The sequence below is a fragment of the Hippoglossus stenolepis genome, chromosome 19 (genome assembly GCF_022539355.2).
Source record: "Hippoglossus stenolepis isolate QCI-W04-F060 chromosome 19, HSTE1.2, whole genome shotgun sequence".
NCBI classification, from domain to species: domain Eukaryota; kingdom Metazoa; phylum Chordata; class Actinopteri; order Pleuronectiformes; family Pleuronectidae; genus Hippoglossus; species Hippoglossus stenolepis.
Window position 1 is genome coordinate 493881 of NC_061501.1, and position 17687 is coordinate 511567.

Sequence of the window (17687 nt, forward strand, 5' to 3'; positions counted from 1 at the left end):
AACTAAATACCTACTCTCATAGGCAGCAGAGTCAAAAGCTGTCATATTTAAGAGACTACATAAAATGTGGTTGCAATAAAAGGAATAAAGGAGTTAAAACAACACAGTAGTACCAGAATTACATAATGCATGTTGAAAATGCTTTCCTATAAATTGTATTTTGAGCAGTGATTTAAAGATAGGTAGTGAGTTGGCGAGCGTAATCTCATCAGGCAGGGAGTTCTACAGCCTAGGGGCCCTGACAGAGAAAGCCCGGTCACCCTGAGTAGCCAGCCTTGACCTACGGACAGCTAAGAAGGACAGACTGGACAAACTCAGGTTGTGACTGGGATTGTAGGGAGTCAAGAGCTGCGAAATCTAAGTAGGGGCCAGCCCATGTTAAGCTTTGAAAGTTATTAAAAGAATCTTAAAATCAATCCTGAATTTAACTGGCAAGCAGTGAAGGGATGCAAGGATTGGCGTGATATGAGCCCTACGGTTTGTTTTAGTTAAAATATGTATATGTATGTATAAAGTGTATTGCAATAGTCCAGACGGAAAAAGACAAAGGCATGTATTTGCTTTTCTTAGTCAGGGAGAGATGGAATTGATTTAATTTTGGAAATATTTCATAGATGGAAGTAGCAGGATTTAATGATTTCATTAACGTCTGTTTTAAAGTTCAGATGGGAATCGAATGTGACACCTAGATTTTTAACTTTTGTTTTAATTCTGGTTGACAGGGGACCGAGAAATGCTAGGAGATCGCCTGCTGCAAAGGAAAAAGAAAAACTCCTGTACTGTATCTGCAGTTATCAGGGAGAATCCATGCTACAGAGCCTGTCGACCAATGATGTACAGGAAGTCGCTGCAATTCACAAAGAGGGGTCTTAAAGATTATCTCAATTAATTGAAGTGAATGCAGCTAAACAGCGAAAACATTATTGTGTATACCTGCTTCTCGACAAAAAGACCCACTTTTATTTTTTTATTTTGACAAATATAGTATTGAATATATAATAAGAAAAATTATTGAAATGGAAAAAATGCTAATTTCCCTTTGTTTTTCTTACAGAGGATATCAATGACATTGGTATACATTCAAACAGCGTAGGTGGTGATGGAGAACAGAAGATTACTTAAATGGATGTTTAACTGCACTGCTGAACTGAAGTTTACTGTCATTAACAATTTTAGTTCTGAACTTCTGAACTCAGGACAAACTTGAATAGATGTAGTCATTTTCCCACTGATAAAGATTTTCCTCCAAAAACATATTTTGTTATTAAAAAAAAATACAAATTTAGCTGGCAAGCCAGCAAATGGGCTAATTGTCTGGTAAGGGCTCATTCACATTAACTACCTTGATATATTTTCCAGAAGGTCTCCCAATGTCAGCATATATTTTTGTTAAATCATCAACTTCTCCAATACTAACCATGAGTTATGGGATGTTGGGAGAGGTTTGCCTCCAGGGTAGAAAGCTGTACTAGCAGAAAGGCAGTCAGAGTTCAGGCAACAACAAGAAAAGGTTTAGGAAAAGATATTGGTTGGGGTTCAAATAGACCTATACCTCGTTAATCTGGCTTGATGTGAAATGTGTGCATGGAACAAACTGGAATGGTATCTTACATGTTTCACTCTGTCATGAAAACAACTAGAAACATTCTGACAGTGTTTGGTTCACTTTTTACTGCTAATCTCCTATTCTGATGTCTATTCATATAGAATAAAAGACAACATTATCGCACATGTCAAATGAATATAGAGCGTTGCCTGTAGGACAATAGATGAATGCAAAACATAGTTTACAAAGGTTGTTTCAAGTTGTCAATATACAACTGATATGCATTCTGGCTCTGTACACCAGTTGGACAATTTGGTATAGTTTGGTTTTTTTTTCAGTTGATTTTAAATCTTTTAAAAAGGTAAAATAAAATTTGTTGAATGAAAAAAAAAGGTATCAGCATCATAAGTCGTAGAATAAAACACGTAAATATTCAGTTACATAAATTAACATGGATAAATATTAAATCTTCTGTCTAAAAAGAAGGAGGAAGAAGCAACTTGCTTGTCTTGTCCCAGCCCTATATTATACTAAATCGATAGTTGCAGGTCGTGGGAGATCTGCAAGATTCTTTCACCTGTAGTTAATTAAAAGGAGAAAAAAAAAAAGATATTCAAATGTTCAGCGTCCAACAAAAAAATCACACCAAGATATGAAAATGAAAAGCTTCACAAGGCTTTCTGCCTTTATCTGGGGAGTATTCAGTGGGTATATGAAGACACTGGCATGTGCAGGTAGGGTTAAAAAGCACCTTGTACTCTGTATTTCTTCACACCTTTCAATTTTCCCAGCTGTGATTGTGCCCCATAAAACATGACAAGTGAAACCATGAGTCACTCATTGACTGATACAGGAAGTCAAGCTTTGTTAGAACAAAGTGCAAACAAACAAAACTCTGGTGTTCAGTGAGACCGGGGAGTTATGGACAGACTGCAGCGTGTGCTGTTGTTGTTCTGCTTCTATACCCGCTGGTATCCTCTTCAAACTCTTGAACAAGGTAGGCTACTATACTCCGTCTGCTCATGAGAACGAGTCACAACCTGAACTGAAGTTCACAAGGCTTGAAACCCTATAGATCCATATTAGCAAATACTTGTATGGCATAAATGTATGTGTGTTCTGTGGATGAAGGGAAACATATGGAGATCGAGCTATAAAATACATTTGATAAAACTGATTTCACTCTAACCTGGCAGGTTCTTGTGAAACTTGTCAGTATACATTTTTCAGGAAGTATAAAACCATCAGACAGATACTTCCTTCGGACAGGACGTGTCTGTTGAAACATTACAAACTGCTGTGAGAAATGTTTCTCTCTTGATTTCATTAGCTGCTCTGCATTTTGCTGTACTTGCTGACTGGGGTGGTATTCCGTTACCTCCATACTACACTCCTCATGAGGAGGCTGTTGCTGCAGAAGTGGACAGTCTGGCCCAGACTGAGGGAGTGGACTTTTTCCTAAGCCTGGGAGATCACTTCTACTTTAGTGGTGTCAAGAATTTGGAAGACCCCCGCTTCAAGGTGAGCTCACAAAGCAAACACAGAGGGGGGAGACATGTCTTTGAATGATGAAGCTCAAACTGTAACAGGTCACAGGAGGTAACGCGGGTCGTCCACTCACCAGAAGGTTGGTGGTTAGATCCCCAGCACCTCCAGTCTGCATGCCAACATGTTCTTGGGCAAGATCCTGAACCCCAAATTACCCCTGACATCTGTGCCCTCAGTGTATGAACAGTGTGTGATCGGAAAAGCACTGGACATAGTTCAGTTTATCTTGAATGATTTAAAGGACGAAATAAAATAAATTTGTAGAAAAAAAAATCATAACATTGATTTCATCAACATAAGTAGTAGAAAAACATAAATATTCAGTAACATAAGCTAACATTTAATTTTCCAGCCAAAAAGGAGTAGTAAGTGCATAGAAGTGCTGCATGAATGTGAGTGTGAATGGGTGAATGTAACTTGTATTGTAAAGTGCTTTGACTGTTAGATAAGACAAGAAAAGCACAATATGAAGACAGCCAATTTACCATTTACAGTTTGTTCTGTAAGAGTCTCACTCTCCACGACCGTAGCTGTTAACAAGCCATGGTAGGATTAAATCTCAGCATTGAGCAGTAGACTTTGTATGAAAGGCCTTTCTTTTGCTGTTGGTTGTGCTTTGTGTCCTTCAGGGACCAGTCCAAAAGTCACAATCACTTAATTCCTTGTAAGCTAAGGCTAATTCATGTTGTATTTGTGTGACACATGTATTAGGATGAGTGTTACATTTGCATCACAGTGTTAATAATCCTTTTATCTCATAGACTCAACTAAATATGAGGATGGAAAGAAATTACATGTTTCTTGCATATTATAGAATATCTTGATGTCCCAGGTTGTGAGTCTTTTCTGAAACCTACAAGCCACCTACTACAATCTTCGTTTGATTGAATTGCAGCATGGGAAAATGTACATGTGATATTTTTGTTGTATTCATCCTGATCAAGTCTGGTTTTGTTGGCAAATTAAAGAATCAAATTTACTGTTTGAAAATGCACTGTTTGCGTTGTCTTCAAATGCTTTCAGTGCTGGACAGTGTGATTCCTGATCAAGCCTGGTAAATATGCTATTTAGTGTATTTACAATTTACAGAAAAAATAATATGGTTTCCTATCCACAGCAAACATTTGAAAGGGTCTTCTCCCAGCCATCTCTACTGCATATCCCATGGTACCTGGTCGGTGGAAACCATGACCACAGGGGAAACATCTCAGCTCAGATGGCTTACTCTGATGTGTCCAAACGATGGTAAAGAATACAAATACAATACAGACATGGTCTCAATAGAAACATAACAAGGGATGAATGAAAAGTGTAAACATGAAGACAGATAAAGTATTTCTACACTTTTCATGTTTTCTTTTAAAACGTTCTGTAAATGTTGACCCACCCCTCTGTTCATCAGCCATGATCATTTTTCTAAGTTTTTACTTTTTGGACTTTTGTTTAGAGTACATAGAGAAAACCTCCTGGAAGAAAACATGGATGCCTTTATTCCTCTCTAGACTGCACTGCAGCTTTGTGTGGCTAAAATGAATAAATGCAACAGCAAACAGTGAAGGCTGTCTTCAGATGGAAAAAGAAAGAAACAAAAATGAACCTGCTGCAAAAAAGATCTCAGCTGTCTGTCAAGGTGTCCATACTTTATATCTCCCTGCTGCCCATTTGTTATGAATATATCATGAGGTCTCCTTTTTGTCTGCAGGAATTACCCTGGTCTCTATTATGACCTTCATTTTAATGTCCCACACACAAACCTGTCAGTGAGCATACTGATGATCGACACAGTGGTGTTATGTGGAAACACCTATGACCAAGCCCAGCCGTCAGGACCAGAGGACCCCAGAGCAGCAGATCGCCAGTGGAACTGGATCACATCTAAACTGGCCAGCAGCAGGTGAGCCACCGTGTTTAAACCTTACAAACAAGTCAGACCGCTTTTAATCATTCATTTATGTTTGATAATAATTTATGTGATGTTTTGATGACAAGTAACAAATAAACATTAATGATCAACATAACAATACAACAAAAAAAACATGTTAAAAAACAATACAAAACAAACAAAAATGCAGATTATGGCAGCACCTACCTATCCCCCCACCCCCAAGTGAATCTCCTTAAATTATGCTCGGTGTTGTTTGGTCAAATAAAAAATGTAAAGAAAAAAGATGAATTCTTGCATTTTAATTTACCTCTTTAGCACCATGCATCTTATCCACTGAAATGTACACACTTACATCATTGATATAAACATCTAGCTATTTAGATTTAGTCAAAGTAAGTGGAGGATTACAGGATTACCTCATTTGCTATGGTTTGAGATACTGCTGCTAGTGCGACATCTAGTGGCAGTGAATATCATTAATGAATATCATATGTACACACACTCACACATAGGTGGGAAGTAACCAAGTACAAATGCTTTGTTATAGTACTTTCAATTTTCCAAGTATCTGTACTTTATTGAGTATTTATTTTTCTGACATTTATTACCCTACATTTTAACACAAATATCTGTATTTTTGACTCCTTACATTTTATTTATATTTATTTTTCATCATCGAGTGCCGTCTTTCCAACATAAAGACAGATTTCAGACAAGAGAGGGAGACTCAAGCACAAATAAGAAGTGCAGCGCACATGTCCGGGACAAGGAGTAACAACATGGAAGAAAGTAAGGGAGGGATTGGCCATCATTACTGATAACTTTGACAGCATCTACAACGAAGCAGAGCGATTTCCCATCACTGGCCTTATTTTAATTAAAGGTTCAGTGTGCCGAATTTAGTGACATTTTTATATCTACTGGTGAAGTTGCATGTTGCAGCTGAATACCCTTCACCTCACCCTCCTCTTCCAAACATGAAAGAGAACCTGTGGTAGCCCTCAGTTGTCATAAAAATTCAAAAGGTGTTTAGTTTGTCCAGTCTGGACCCACTCCCGATGTAAATTTAAGTATTTAAATATAAAGGGCCCATTCTAGGGTAGAGAAAACTACAATTTGTACAATTTCAATGATTGGCCACTAGTGAAAACATCATGAGGATTCTTTTATATTCAATTCCTGCCAATAGATGCCTTTCACCTAAATCTTACACACTGGACCTTTAAGAACACTTCATTCACTACATTGTACTTATTTTCTCCTGGACAGTTTCCATGCTCACAAATCTTTGCTTTAACCCCGTTTTAGTAAATTGTTTTTTATTTTATTTGAAGTAAGAGTAGTTCAGTCAAAGAAGTCAAAGTACATTCATGTACTTTTATACTTTTACTTGATTAAAGAACCTGAATCAGTAGGTGAACTTCAAAAAGTTATTTTTAACACAAGTATCTGTACTTCCACTTGAGTAAAGAATGTGTGTACTTTTATCACCTCTGCACACACACACACACACACACACACACACACACACACACACACACACACACACACACACACACACACACACACACACACACACACACACACACACACACACTGTAATTATTTAACAACAGGGCGGCAATAATAATACAATGATAACCACCAGCAACAATTAAAATCGAAAACAAGCTGCAAGGCAGACAAAATCATGCTATGCAGTAGCAAACCGCCAACACAACTGGACCCTTCAAAACCTTTCATTTCTAGAGCAACACATAATGTACAGAGCACATACTTACATAGGCATCAGGACAAACACCAAATGTTAACTCTCAACTTGAACCCAGTTACGATGCTGTGGCAAGACCTTACAGTAAATCATGAACGTACAGTTCATGTGCCTGGATTTTAAAGTCCTGCAACGAAGAATGGCCCAAGAATATCTCCACAGGGATGTAAAAGACTTACAAGTTATTGCAAACAACCAGTTTTTAGGTTTTGGGGTGGATTACTTTTCAATGGGTGATTTAGGTTAACTCTTTCCTTTCAATAAATCCAATGATTAACTCACATTGTCTTTATCTTATATTCAAATTAGTTTGATGATCTGAAACATTGCTCAAAAAACATTCCTCTGCCACTTCATGCTGTCAAAAAATAACTTGATGATGTGAAGAGCTACTTGTTTCTCTTATCTCTGAAGATAGTTCTTGATAAATCTTTATATGGTTATATGTTTGGATTCATTGCTATGTGCGTGTATTATTGTATAAAATGTATTATGCATGTTACTGCATAATGGATGAGAACCCAAACATCGAAAGCAAAACAATATTTTTGCACAGCACTAAACCAGCATGCCAGTCTCGACTTACATGCAGAAACAGAAGCAAATAAGACATAACTGTGGTTGTTCTCTAAGATGTGATGCAGTTCCGTTTTGTTTTGTTGGTCCCTTTTAACTGAAGTGCCAGTATGTATGACTTGTGTCAGGTCAGCCTATGTTGTGGTGGCTGGTCATTATCCTGTCTGGTCCATCGGCAATCATGGACCAACATCCTGTCTGGTCAAAAGACTGAGGCCCCTGCTGAAGAAATACAGAGTCACTGTGTACTTGTCTGGCCATGACCACAATCTGCAGGTATGTAGTAAGCGCAAGCTCAGTAATAAAGAATATCATGTGTATATAGATTCATCAAGGAAGTGTGTCTTAGTGTACCGTTATTTGTCAAACTGTCTGTCTCTTTGAGTTATTTACTCTGTTTCATGTCCGGATTATCACATCGTACTTGAGAAGATGGTATGCAAGATTGCACCTCTCTGTACAAGGGGGGGGCATTCACTTGTAGGCGCTAAAAAGACTCATTACTTGTTGTTAATGGTTCAAAGCTAGTTTACATAATTTTCTGGCACCAAGACTGGCATGTGACCACATTACACAGTCACAAGGTTTTCATACATTTCCCAAAATTTGAGATCAGCCAGGTAGTTACCAGTGGGGTAAATGATACTTTGTTTCAACCCATGAATATAACTGGTCAATATAATTAGTCATGAAGATGAAATCTTGTTCCAGGACATATTGTTCCAGGAAGATGAGCATATGTATTTCCTGCAACCGAATACTTACAGTAGTACAACTTACAGTCCAAGGGAAATATTGTTTGATTGATTACAAGTTTTTTTAGTACTGGTTTCTGTACAGATGTAGATTTTACACAAAAATATGTCCATGATCAAGTTATAAAATGTAACTTTGCTATAAACCACCCAACCCAAGTAAAGTATAAAGTAGGCTAAATAGAAGACTTAAAGTAGTGGTTGACAATTTGGCTTCAACTTATCTCCATGAAGTAAATGATTGCACTGTGATGTGTGATGTGATGGCTACTGAGTAATGACAGCGTTAAGAATAGTACACAGTAAGCCTTATCTTCCCTATGTTATTCTGTATGGCACAAAATTTCAAGTGCACAAAAATGAGTGCACAACTGAAGCAGAAAGGGAAGGGGAAGTGAAAAGATGGACAGAATAACAGAGAATGATACACTGTGATGAAATATCTGGTAACTTCCTCTACCACTTGTATGTCGTGGTTTTGTTTTTAATTCACAATTACCTCAACATTATGAAGTGATTTGTGTGTCTGCCAGACACTTTGGAGCAAGAGGAATCCACTGTGCAACGTGTGTGTGCCAGTCTAAGCATACAGATGTGTCAATTGTCAATATATGTGTGTCAGTGTGAGAGTGAAGCCAAGGGGGCAGAGTGAATCAATGTGCTGCACAAAGCCCTAAAATGAAATAAGATTGGGAACAAATGATGGATATCAGTTTAAACTGGAGAGACTTCAACTTGACAGTTGAATAAACATCTCATAAAAACTCAAAAGGTGTTTAGTTTGTCCAGTTTGGACTACTGTAAAAAACATAGTGGCCTCCGTAGAGAGAACCGGCTCCCTATTTAAATATAAAGGGCCCATTGTAGTTCAATTTCTGCCAATAGATCCCTTTCACCTAAATCTTACACACTGAACCTTTAATGAATGTTGTCACTGTATCTCGGACTGATTGAGCACAACAGTGATGCCTTTGATGCCGTCTGTCTCTGCTTTTTTGAACAGTTCATCAGAGAGGATGATGGGAGCTCATATGTAGTCAGTGGGAGTGGGGTGGTCAGCGATCCTAGCACCACTCACAAGGACAGTGTTCCTCAGTCCTGGCAGCTCTACTCCAGTCCGGTCAATCACACAGTAGGAGGCGTGGCTTACTTCCAGGTCACTGAGCATAAGATGACAGTCAGTTTCATGCAGACTAACGGGAAATGCGTTTACCAGGCAGAGCTGCCAACACGTACAGTCACAAGTAATGGAATGCTATAGTCACAGTTTGAAGAAATGCAGTTATTTGTATATGTGAGCCTATAATTATATTGCTATTGTGCTACGTAATGCTGTCTTACTTTTAAACACTGACATAATTAATATGTCGCAGTGGCTTTTTGAAGGCTTTTAACAAAAATCTAAAACTGAAAAAATTATTACAGATATTTATGGGCGATGGCATGTTACTATTAAATGAAATGTATATGTTCACACTAATTTGTACTGTATGTATTGTTTTATACATGTATCAAAATACAAACCGTTTTATGTCTTTTGTTGTGCATGTTATTGCATGATGGATGCCTCAATCGGCAGTTTGAATTCTAGCTCTACTTGCTTACAAGTAAGTAGTAGAGCAATATGTGGAGCCAAGTAGAGAGTTCATCGGTTTGCAACCAAACCATCTGCTCTCCCATTTGGAATCAAAATTGGACCATATTATTATTTAATTGTCATATTACTACGTTTTTTATCTACTCTTTTTGCATTGCTTTTAAAGCACTTCTGTTTGTAAATTATATTATTATATATTATTTTTTATTTATTATTATTATTATTATTATTATTATATCACAGCTCAAACATAGAGTTTGCTCTAATGAGGAAAAACTCCCTTTTAACTGGGAGAAACTTTCAGAGGAGAGAGAGAGAGAGAGAGAGAGAGAGAGAGAGAGAGAGAGAGAGAGATTTTGATATTTTTATGCACCGATCAAGTTCCTGCTTTTCTACATGACATCGATCTCTTTGTTGAGACAAATTATTTTACTGGATCTACTTCCCAGGAAGATGGCTTTTGAGACAGCTTTCCTACTTACATGTTGTTATGGCCCGGCTGAGACCATAGCAAATAAGGGAAGACACATGCTGGTTAGAATATAACAAAGAGATTTTTCCAACAAAAAGTAATTTAAAAAAAATTCAACTAATAAGGCTGGCAGTAGCTAAATTCCAGACCAAAAAAAGATTAAATGAATACTACAAAAATCAAAACACATCTGAACAAGCCACAGAATTGTACCAGAAGGAATTTGTATTCTTCCACAGAATTCCCCCAGCAGTCAGGTAACAAATGCATGGACTACTTTTTCAGCATCCTTTGAGACGAGATGTTTCTCAAAGCTCATATTTTGTAGGTGGAAGAAGGCTGTCCCAGAGGCTGGCTTTTATGTTCGATTCAACTGACATGTCCTGATCACGCATAACTCCAAGGTTCCTCACAGTAGAGCTGGGGGCCAAGCTAATGCCATGCAAGATAACTGTGGTCAGACATGTTTCTCTGAGGCATTTAGGGCTAAGTACAATCAACGACAATACTACACGTGTCTTCTCTTTTGTTTGCCATAAACCATATTATATTGTAAGGCATCAAGATGTAATTAACTGTAGAAACGTCAGTCTGTGAATGTGACAGATGGTTACATTAGTTTCATTTGAAGGCCTAATTGATGGGTGCAGAATGGCCCTGAAACATTGATTATTATCCTACCTTGTTATTACCTCTACCTTCACTGTGGTTTTTCACATTGTAGGCCTATACATGGCTATTCTTAATTCTTGGTTACTTACCCAAATTTGTAAAAGACTATGGACTATCTTTTCTACTTCGGATTTGTATTTTGGTTTTCTTACATGATAGGCCCATGGGTGATCATGACCATCTAATGGCTGAATTTTAGTTGTGACACCTTATTGTTGTTTCTATCTTGGCATAGAAATTGTGTATTTATCTCCCTGCTCAAATTTGTAGAATCAACTAAATGTATTCTGTCCACTTAACTCTTTGGAATGACTTATTCTGGGTAACTTTACCAGTAACTGGTGAGATTGCTCATCTCTCAATGCCAGACACTGAGACAAAAAACTAACACAACTTATGAGGGAGGCTTATTGAGTAGATTACATCACTAAGTACTTGTCAGAATGGGTTTTTCTAACCCATTCTGACAGAATTGTAGGCTCTAGAATAATTGAGGTAAAAATATTAATACTGAACTTTTTAGTCAAGATTTAATAAAGAGACATAAAATGGATCAGGTTTCACTTTTTTGTTTTTGTTGTTCACCTTTTGATGAAGATGCATGGAACTTATTTTAGAGTGAAGTTGTTAAAACTATAAACTTATTGTATATTCAGTATGTGGTTATGAGTTCTGCACATTCAGTCCAAGCCCTTTTGCAATGCTGACACTTCCAATTCCATTTTAATAAAGCACTGATATTTATCCATTTATTTATTTGTAAAACAAATTGCGATATTTGCTATTTTCCATTTAACAGAACTGAAATAATAATAACTCGTTGTGTTCATTACAATATTTATTAAATCTTGAATATTTACACCAAATACTAAATTATCTGCAAAAAGCAGATGTGTAACAAAAGCATCATATACAAATATGTTAATTTTAATTAACGACAATAAATTAAGCATCAGATACAAAAAATATATACAAAGTCTTGATTTCCCATAAAGTGTTGCTTTCACCAGATTAAAAAAATACCTTGTCATGACCTGACAAAGTTAGAAAGGTCTATATAAAATGAAATAAATAAAAACAAATGGTAGTGTTCATCTACAATTATCAAATACCACTAAGCACATACCAAAGAAAAGGAATGAAATATAATAGCTTCAGTAAGATGACTATCAGTATTCAGTGTTTCCATCTTTTCTTTTTTGCAGCATGAAATGATAAAGTAAGAATATAATAAGTTCAACACATTCAGTTTCACAGAAACTAAAAGAAGGGTTGATTCCAGTGTTTGACAGTGGAACTTTGAACTACTACTTTCCTTGCAGGCCTCAATCCAGTTCAGCTGTACCGCATGTTCCCAAAATAATATATGTGCATGAGTGTGCATATGCTGTAACACACACACTATACATCCCGGAGTGGCACTCCTTCTTTTTCACCTCTCAGAGCTTTCTCCCTCCGCTTGCAACAGATCACTGCAATGGCAATGATGATGCCGATCAGTAGCAGGATGAGGAAGATGGCAGCAGCAATCACACCAACTGAATACACTGTTGAAGACAAAACAAGACAACACCTAATTGCAGAGCTTTACTTTATGTTAGATTTTCTTTACTTGTCTGACTGTTGCATAGGATAATATTATTAGGATTAATAGGATGTAGCCTGGTTTAAGTACAAACAGATACAAAATAATACATGAAATACACATTCAAATAAAAGTCTAAACCCGTATACCTATAGGCTGCAATATTCATTGTGTCCCACAGTAAAATGTTTTCCCAGAAACACATAATTCTGATGTTTTGCTATTCTTCACATTTGACACTGAGTTGTATGCAATATTAAATTTGTCCTGAGGGTGGTGCTAAAGGAAAAGCTATTTGGCCAACAAACGGACAGTGTTATTCTATATATTATCTTACTGTGAATAAAACCCATGAAAAATACCAAAACCAACATGTGTTAGTCTCTCTTATATGCATAGTGAATGTATTTAGAAGTCTCTCTTTCTCTCTCACACACACACACACACACACACCCCAGTTAGAGGGAGTGTTGCTGATTTACATTTCTTATAATCCAAACAAAGAGACATGAGTCATAGATCCCTTTCATGTGCCATACTGTGATGAACAATGAGTGGGCCTCCAAAAAATATCCATCCATCCATCCATTATCTATACCACTTATCCTTTGAGGGTGGTGGGGGGCTACAACCAGCCAACAAATAAATAATTCCTCATTTCTTCCTCAAGAGGGTACAATTGGTAAAATCTATAAACAAGAGAACAACGCAATTTTCGATCCTCAGCTCACCTTTACAGTTTAGTTAAACATTTATTGTTAAAGGGACTGCAAACTCTTATGGCTTAAATGTTAATGTAAACTTGAGTGTTTTAGTTAAAGGACCTATGCGTAGCAACCCAACAAAAACCAGTGATATGTTTAGATGACTAAATGACGGGTTTTCATTCACATATGATGCTTGCGTCTTATGAACACGGCCATGTGATACATTCCCTTTTTTTACATTAATAAGATTACGAAGTCGCTCTTACAAAGGCTAAAAACAGCTTCTGTTAAATGTTGTCCAGTCTGGGTCTGCATGAGAGGACATGACTGGCATACCTAGACATGTCCACAAACCAGCCAACCATTTTATTTAACCCGGGTAGGTGCATTGCGCTTGACTGCCTTTTTTCAGCTACACCCACACAGACACACAACAACACACCCAGTGTCCTGTCAGATCCGGCCTTGACTGATTCTTTGCTTTGTCACGAATAAACCAGTGTGTCCCGAAAACACCCCAAAATCTACCCGATCACCCTGTTTCCATCTTATCACACAACTTTCATTTCAATTCCATAGATGCTCCAGTCTTTATCCATGTAGAAAATTCACTGTCGATGTGCTATAGAGATTTTAACTGTCTGCTTGGTTTTGAGCAAATACTTCACAATGTCTTATTTGGTGTGTAAGTTCACACAGATGCCACCAAAACTTCAGTGTGAGGACTTGACTACTGTTGTGTGTGTGTTGCTTGCCACTGAAGTATCTAGCATATAGGCAAGTGGTTCATTAACATATTGCATACATGTAACTAAATCCCTTCCCTGCCCACATCTTTCCTGCTTACAGCCTTTCTAAAACTCAGAACAACTCACCTTCAAAGATGGACTGGTTGTCGTCTTTGGAGCACTGGGTCTGGCTCAGCTCTCCCAGCTGCTTGTCACCAGTGCGGCTGGGGATGTAAGCCTGGACATTGAAACAGTAGCTCTCGTCTTTGTCCAGATCAGGCAGTTCTATTATATTGGTCTTAGAGTTGTAGACTCTCTGCAGAAAACACAGAATGAAAACATGCAGTTTGCAATGACTACAAAATATTTATGCGTGTTTGAGATTGATATAGTGATGTCTGCTTTTATTCACCTTTCCAGTGCTTTTATTTTTCCGATAGGTGACTTTATACTGCAGCTGGTCAGCAAAGATATCCCTTATGTTCAGCTGGTGGCCATCTTTAAACACGGCGGTGAGTGGGTCAGTCACATACAGGGTGGTTTTCTTTTTGTCTTCCCTCACCTCCAGCTTGAAGTTAGGTCTGCCTATATCAGCTGTGGAGGAGAAAGGGAGGCTGTCAGAGATCTGTCATCTGTGCATGTACACCACTGTTTGTCCTATGGAAATTATCATTTTAATTATGTTTGAGGCCAAAAAGTGTGAATGTTGAGAACGCTGTGACACTGCCATCTTTAGACATGACCTGCGGTTAAAGTCCGGAGAATTGGCTATGGAGTTTACTCATAGTCTGCCTTTCACATATGCTCATCACAACAGGAGGTTCTCTGCACAGACACGTTCACAACAGCAACAAATCTTCCGCATTCTTCAGGTGAGAGGTGGAGCATCCGGGTGCAGCATACAGAGACAGGATGCAACATATTAACTCTGCTGTGGAGATCACGAGATTTTCTTGACAACACACAGACTTTAAAACCACAAACTCTCACGACATCTCCGCTGTGTCTTCTATGTGTTTGTCGCCACTTTCTCTCACTTGGACATTTGCGTTCACACATGCACCTCCTCCGGCGAAAATACAGAGGAGCTGCGGAGTTCAGTGCATGTCAGAAAGCAGACAGAGCTGAGCTGCGACAGGATGTCATTGGGAAGGACTGACGAGCTCTGGGACAATTTAACAGCTGGTTATTTCCAGCACATTTAGTCAATTAGAAAAAAAGAGTTCACAAGGGTAGCAGAAGAACCTACTGTCTTTGTAGGGGCAGAACCGTGGTGAGCTGGTGTAAGGGAACTCAATCAGGTCAGTGGTGGCCCCCAGCGGGGGTCCAGACAGGACGTCAGCCATGTAGCAGGCGTTCAGGTCAGTCAGAGAGCTGGACAGATCACACACTGTTGCTGAGGACCGGATACAGTGAGGGTTCCTCTGTTTGTCCCCACCAACCCTGCAACAATTTGACATATGGACATGAATGATTGATGAAAATAGTCTTATCTAGTCTATAATAGACACCAGATGAGCAATAAATTTGGTCTTAAATCTGTCTAGTCTATGTCTTATTTATAATGCATAAATAATTTGCAAAAATAACATTGATATGAATATACTGTTGAACAATGACATAGCTGTTTGCATTTGTTAATTATATTTGTTGAATTGTTGAATCTCTTGCCTCTTTCATTTTTGTATTATTGGATCACGAAGGTCAATTTGTCTTTTAGTTATCTTACTGTTTAAAGAGTTCTGGCCTAAAATCTACATTCCAGTAAAAGCTTTTGGATCAATAATGGACTCTTATCACACCCTTCTGCAATACATCATTCCTGCAAGGTCACACGGCGGGCAAGTAAGAGGGCATGTGCTTCAGTGGACACACTAACAAGATGAACGTGTCTGGGATTGAAATGCCATTTGTGGAAAGGGTTAAGGGATGAGGGTTTGGATGCAGGTACTTACGCAGAGAACTCCACAGTGTAGGAGTAATTGGCTGATGGTTTCGGTTCCCAGGACAAAATGGTTTTAAAGTTGGTTGATTTCCAAGTGACATTCTGTGCTTGGGGATAGGAGCCTGTAAAATGAGACAAGGTGTGTAAGATACTATACTAACACTATTTAAAGTAATGCAAATAAAGTAGGAAAACAATGCACCAAGGTGTTTTATATACTTTATTAACTTATACAAGTAATTCCCATAGCTGAGCTGTACAGGAGACTGATAGTGCCTTAGTGCCATAGTTTAGATTCTTAACGCTAACCTACACTTTTAAGTAATAAACACTTAACACCTTAATTGAGGTCCTTCACAATATGTAGGACTACACTCATTTATTAGAGAGAAAAAGCTTCACACATGATGTAATGCAGACCAGAAATAATGAAAACCCACAAGTTCCGACACAGTCAGTGAGATGAGATGATCTTAATGTGGTGAATAGAGCACATTGCTATCGTCAGTGTAAAATATCCTTGGTCACATATTTCCACGGACTGACTGTTCTGTCACAACCACAAACGTGTGGTTTTTAGGACTACAAAGTGGTAGCAGAAAGTGTGTCACCCAAAGAACATGAGAGGGGCTGTTTTTATATCAACAGTCTGTTACCTACGATATTTGAGTCGGTTGAGTCATTTCTTATTAACAACAGTCATTGCTGTCTCTTTGCAGAATGGGCAAACAGAGCACACCCAGGACACATTCTGGTGTAACTTATGTAATCATTTGAACAGGTCCTTGGTTGAAATGCTGGCAATGCACACGGAGAGCAGAATCCACTATTTACACACAGATCATTGAAATATATTCTTAAATGTGGTTTACAGCCTGAAGCACCGTGTATCCACTGAGGTTCAAACATTCATTTCAAATATTTACCCTGCAAAGTGTTTAGTGACGTGGCATGAAAAACTCTATAAGAAATGAAAACTGTAAAGAGTCTTAATATGTGTGCCAGAAAATCTGAACATAGAAACAAATGACTGAGCTCTAAACTGTCAGCAGAGGCAGACATGCTGCTCCTCCACTGACCTGTTCATGTAGATCTGTTCGTGTGAATACAACTTTACGTTTGCTATAAATCCACACTTTCACACTCACAATACTACAAAACAAACTGCTCCATACACATAGTCATCTATTTATGTTTTAAAGTACTTGATTCAATTTGATATGGTACATTCATGTGTTACGTACGCCACTCTACAATAGGATTTTACGGTCATTTGAGAGAACGCGTGAAATGAAGGTGCGAGCAGCGTGGACTCACCTGAGGCGGAGTGTGTGGAGAGAGAGAAGAGAACCGAGATGAGAGCTGCTGTGACTGACACCATCTCCTCTGATGTATTCCTGTTGTTTCAGCTCTGTGTCTGTGGTGCTACTGACCGACCGCCGTGTGCACTGTGTGGATCGTCTGACTCTCTCCCTGGAAACCAATGGTTTTAGCGACGTGACCGCGCGGGGCTTTGCCAAATATGGAGCGTCCGGCCATGGCGTCACCAGACTGTCATAACCTGAGTCTCAGTGGTTCCTGTGAACGTCTCCCAGCTACCAACACTTGACTTCTTTATTTCTTCACTTCAGCAGTTTAACATAGTGCAACACCTTCCACATTCTCATTGAAGAAGTGACTCAACTCTGCTGTACAACCCTCACAGACAAAAGAGATCAAATGAATCAGGCACATGCAAAAACATATTGCAACCGTGAAATGGTCGACTAGTTATTTTTAGTGTTACTGTTGCTGTTTGAAAAAAAAAATCCCGGTTTCCCAAATAACGTCCTCTCTAGACAATAAGTGGTTTGCAATAAACAACACAATAGAACCCCGCCAAGTATTTATTGTAACTAAA

The 17687-nt window shown here is 38.3% G+C and overlaps 2 protein-coding genes across 2 annotated transcripts; one reads left to right on the forward strand and one right to left on the reverse strand.

Annotated features, from left to right (window-relative positions):
* The first annotated feature begins 2398 nt into the window (after window positions 1–2398).
* acp5b (acid phosphatase 5b, tartrate resistant) lies at window positions 2399–9616 on the forward strand. Its single transcript, XM_035142929.2, has 6 exons — window positions 2399–2543; window positions 2877–3067; window positions 4212–4339; window positions 4797–4988; window positions 7455–7602; window positions 9085–9616. The coding sequence occupies exons 1-6, from the start codon at window positions 2468–2470 to the stop codon at window positions 9340–9342; spliced, it is 993 nt and encodes a 330-aa protein (XP_034998820.2). The 5' UTR covers window positions 2399–2467; the 3' UTR covers window positions 9343–9616.
* Window positions 9617–11642: 2026 nt separating this feature from the next.
* f3a (coagulation factor IIIa) lies at window positions 11643–17269 on the reverse strand. Its single transcript, XM_035142930.2, has 6 exons — window positions 17105–17269; window positions 15798–15909; window positions 15092–15285; window positions 14255–14436; window positions 13990–14158; window positions 11643–12369 (listed from the first exon to the last, which is right to left on the reverse strand). Exons 1-6 carry the CDS (start codon window positions 17166–17168, stop codon window positions 12224–12226), a joined length of 867 nt encoding a protein of 288 aa, XP_034998821.1. The 5' UTR covers window positions 17169–17269; the 3' UTR covers window positions 11643–12223.
* Window positions 17270–17687: the final 418 nt, after the last annotated feature.

What these genes read in the sequence shown, in the direction of transcription:
- acp5b (XM_035142929.2), top strand. Translation starts at nt 2,468, where the DNA reads ATGGACAGACTGCAGCGTGTGCTGTTGTTGTTCTGCTTCTATACCCGC. An exon ending in TCTTCAAACTCTTGAACAAG is followed by an intron (nt 2,544 to 2,876) that starts GTAGGCTACTAT and finishes TGATTTCATTAG; the next exon opens with CTGCTCTGCATTTTGCTGTA. An exon ending in TCTGATGTGTCCAAACGATG is followed by an intron (nt 4,340 to 4,796) that starts GTAAAGAATACA and finishes TTTTGTCTGCAG; the next exon opens with GAATTACCCTGGTCTCTATT.
- f3a (XM_035142930.2), bottom strand. Translation starts at nt 17,168, where the DNA reads ATGGTGTCAGTCACAGCAGCTCTCATCTCGGTTCTCTTCTCTCTCTCC. An exon ending in GTTCTGCCCCTACAAAGACA is followed by an intron (nt 14,437 to 15,091) that starts GTAGGTTCTTCT and finishes TCTCCTCCACAG; the next exon opens with CTGATATAGGCAGACCTAAC. An exon ending in AAAATAAAAGCACTGGAAAG is followed by an intron (nt 14,159 to 14,254) that starts GTGAATAAAAGC and finishes TGTTTTCTGCAG; the next exon opens with AGAGTCTACAACTCTAAGAC.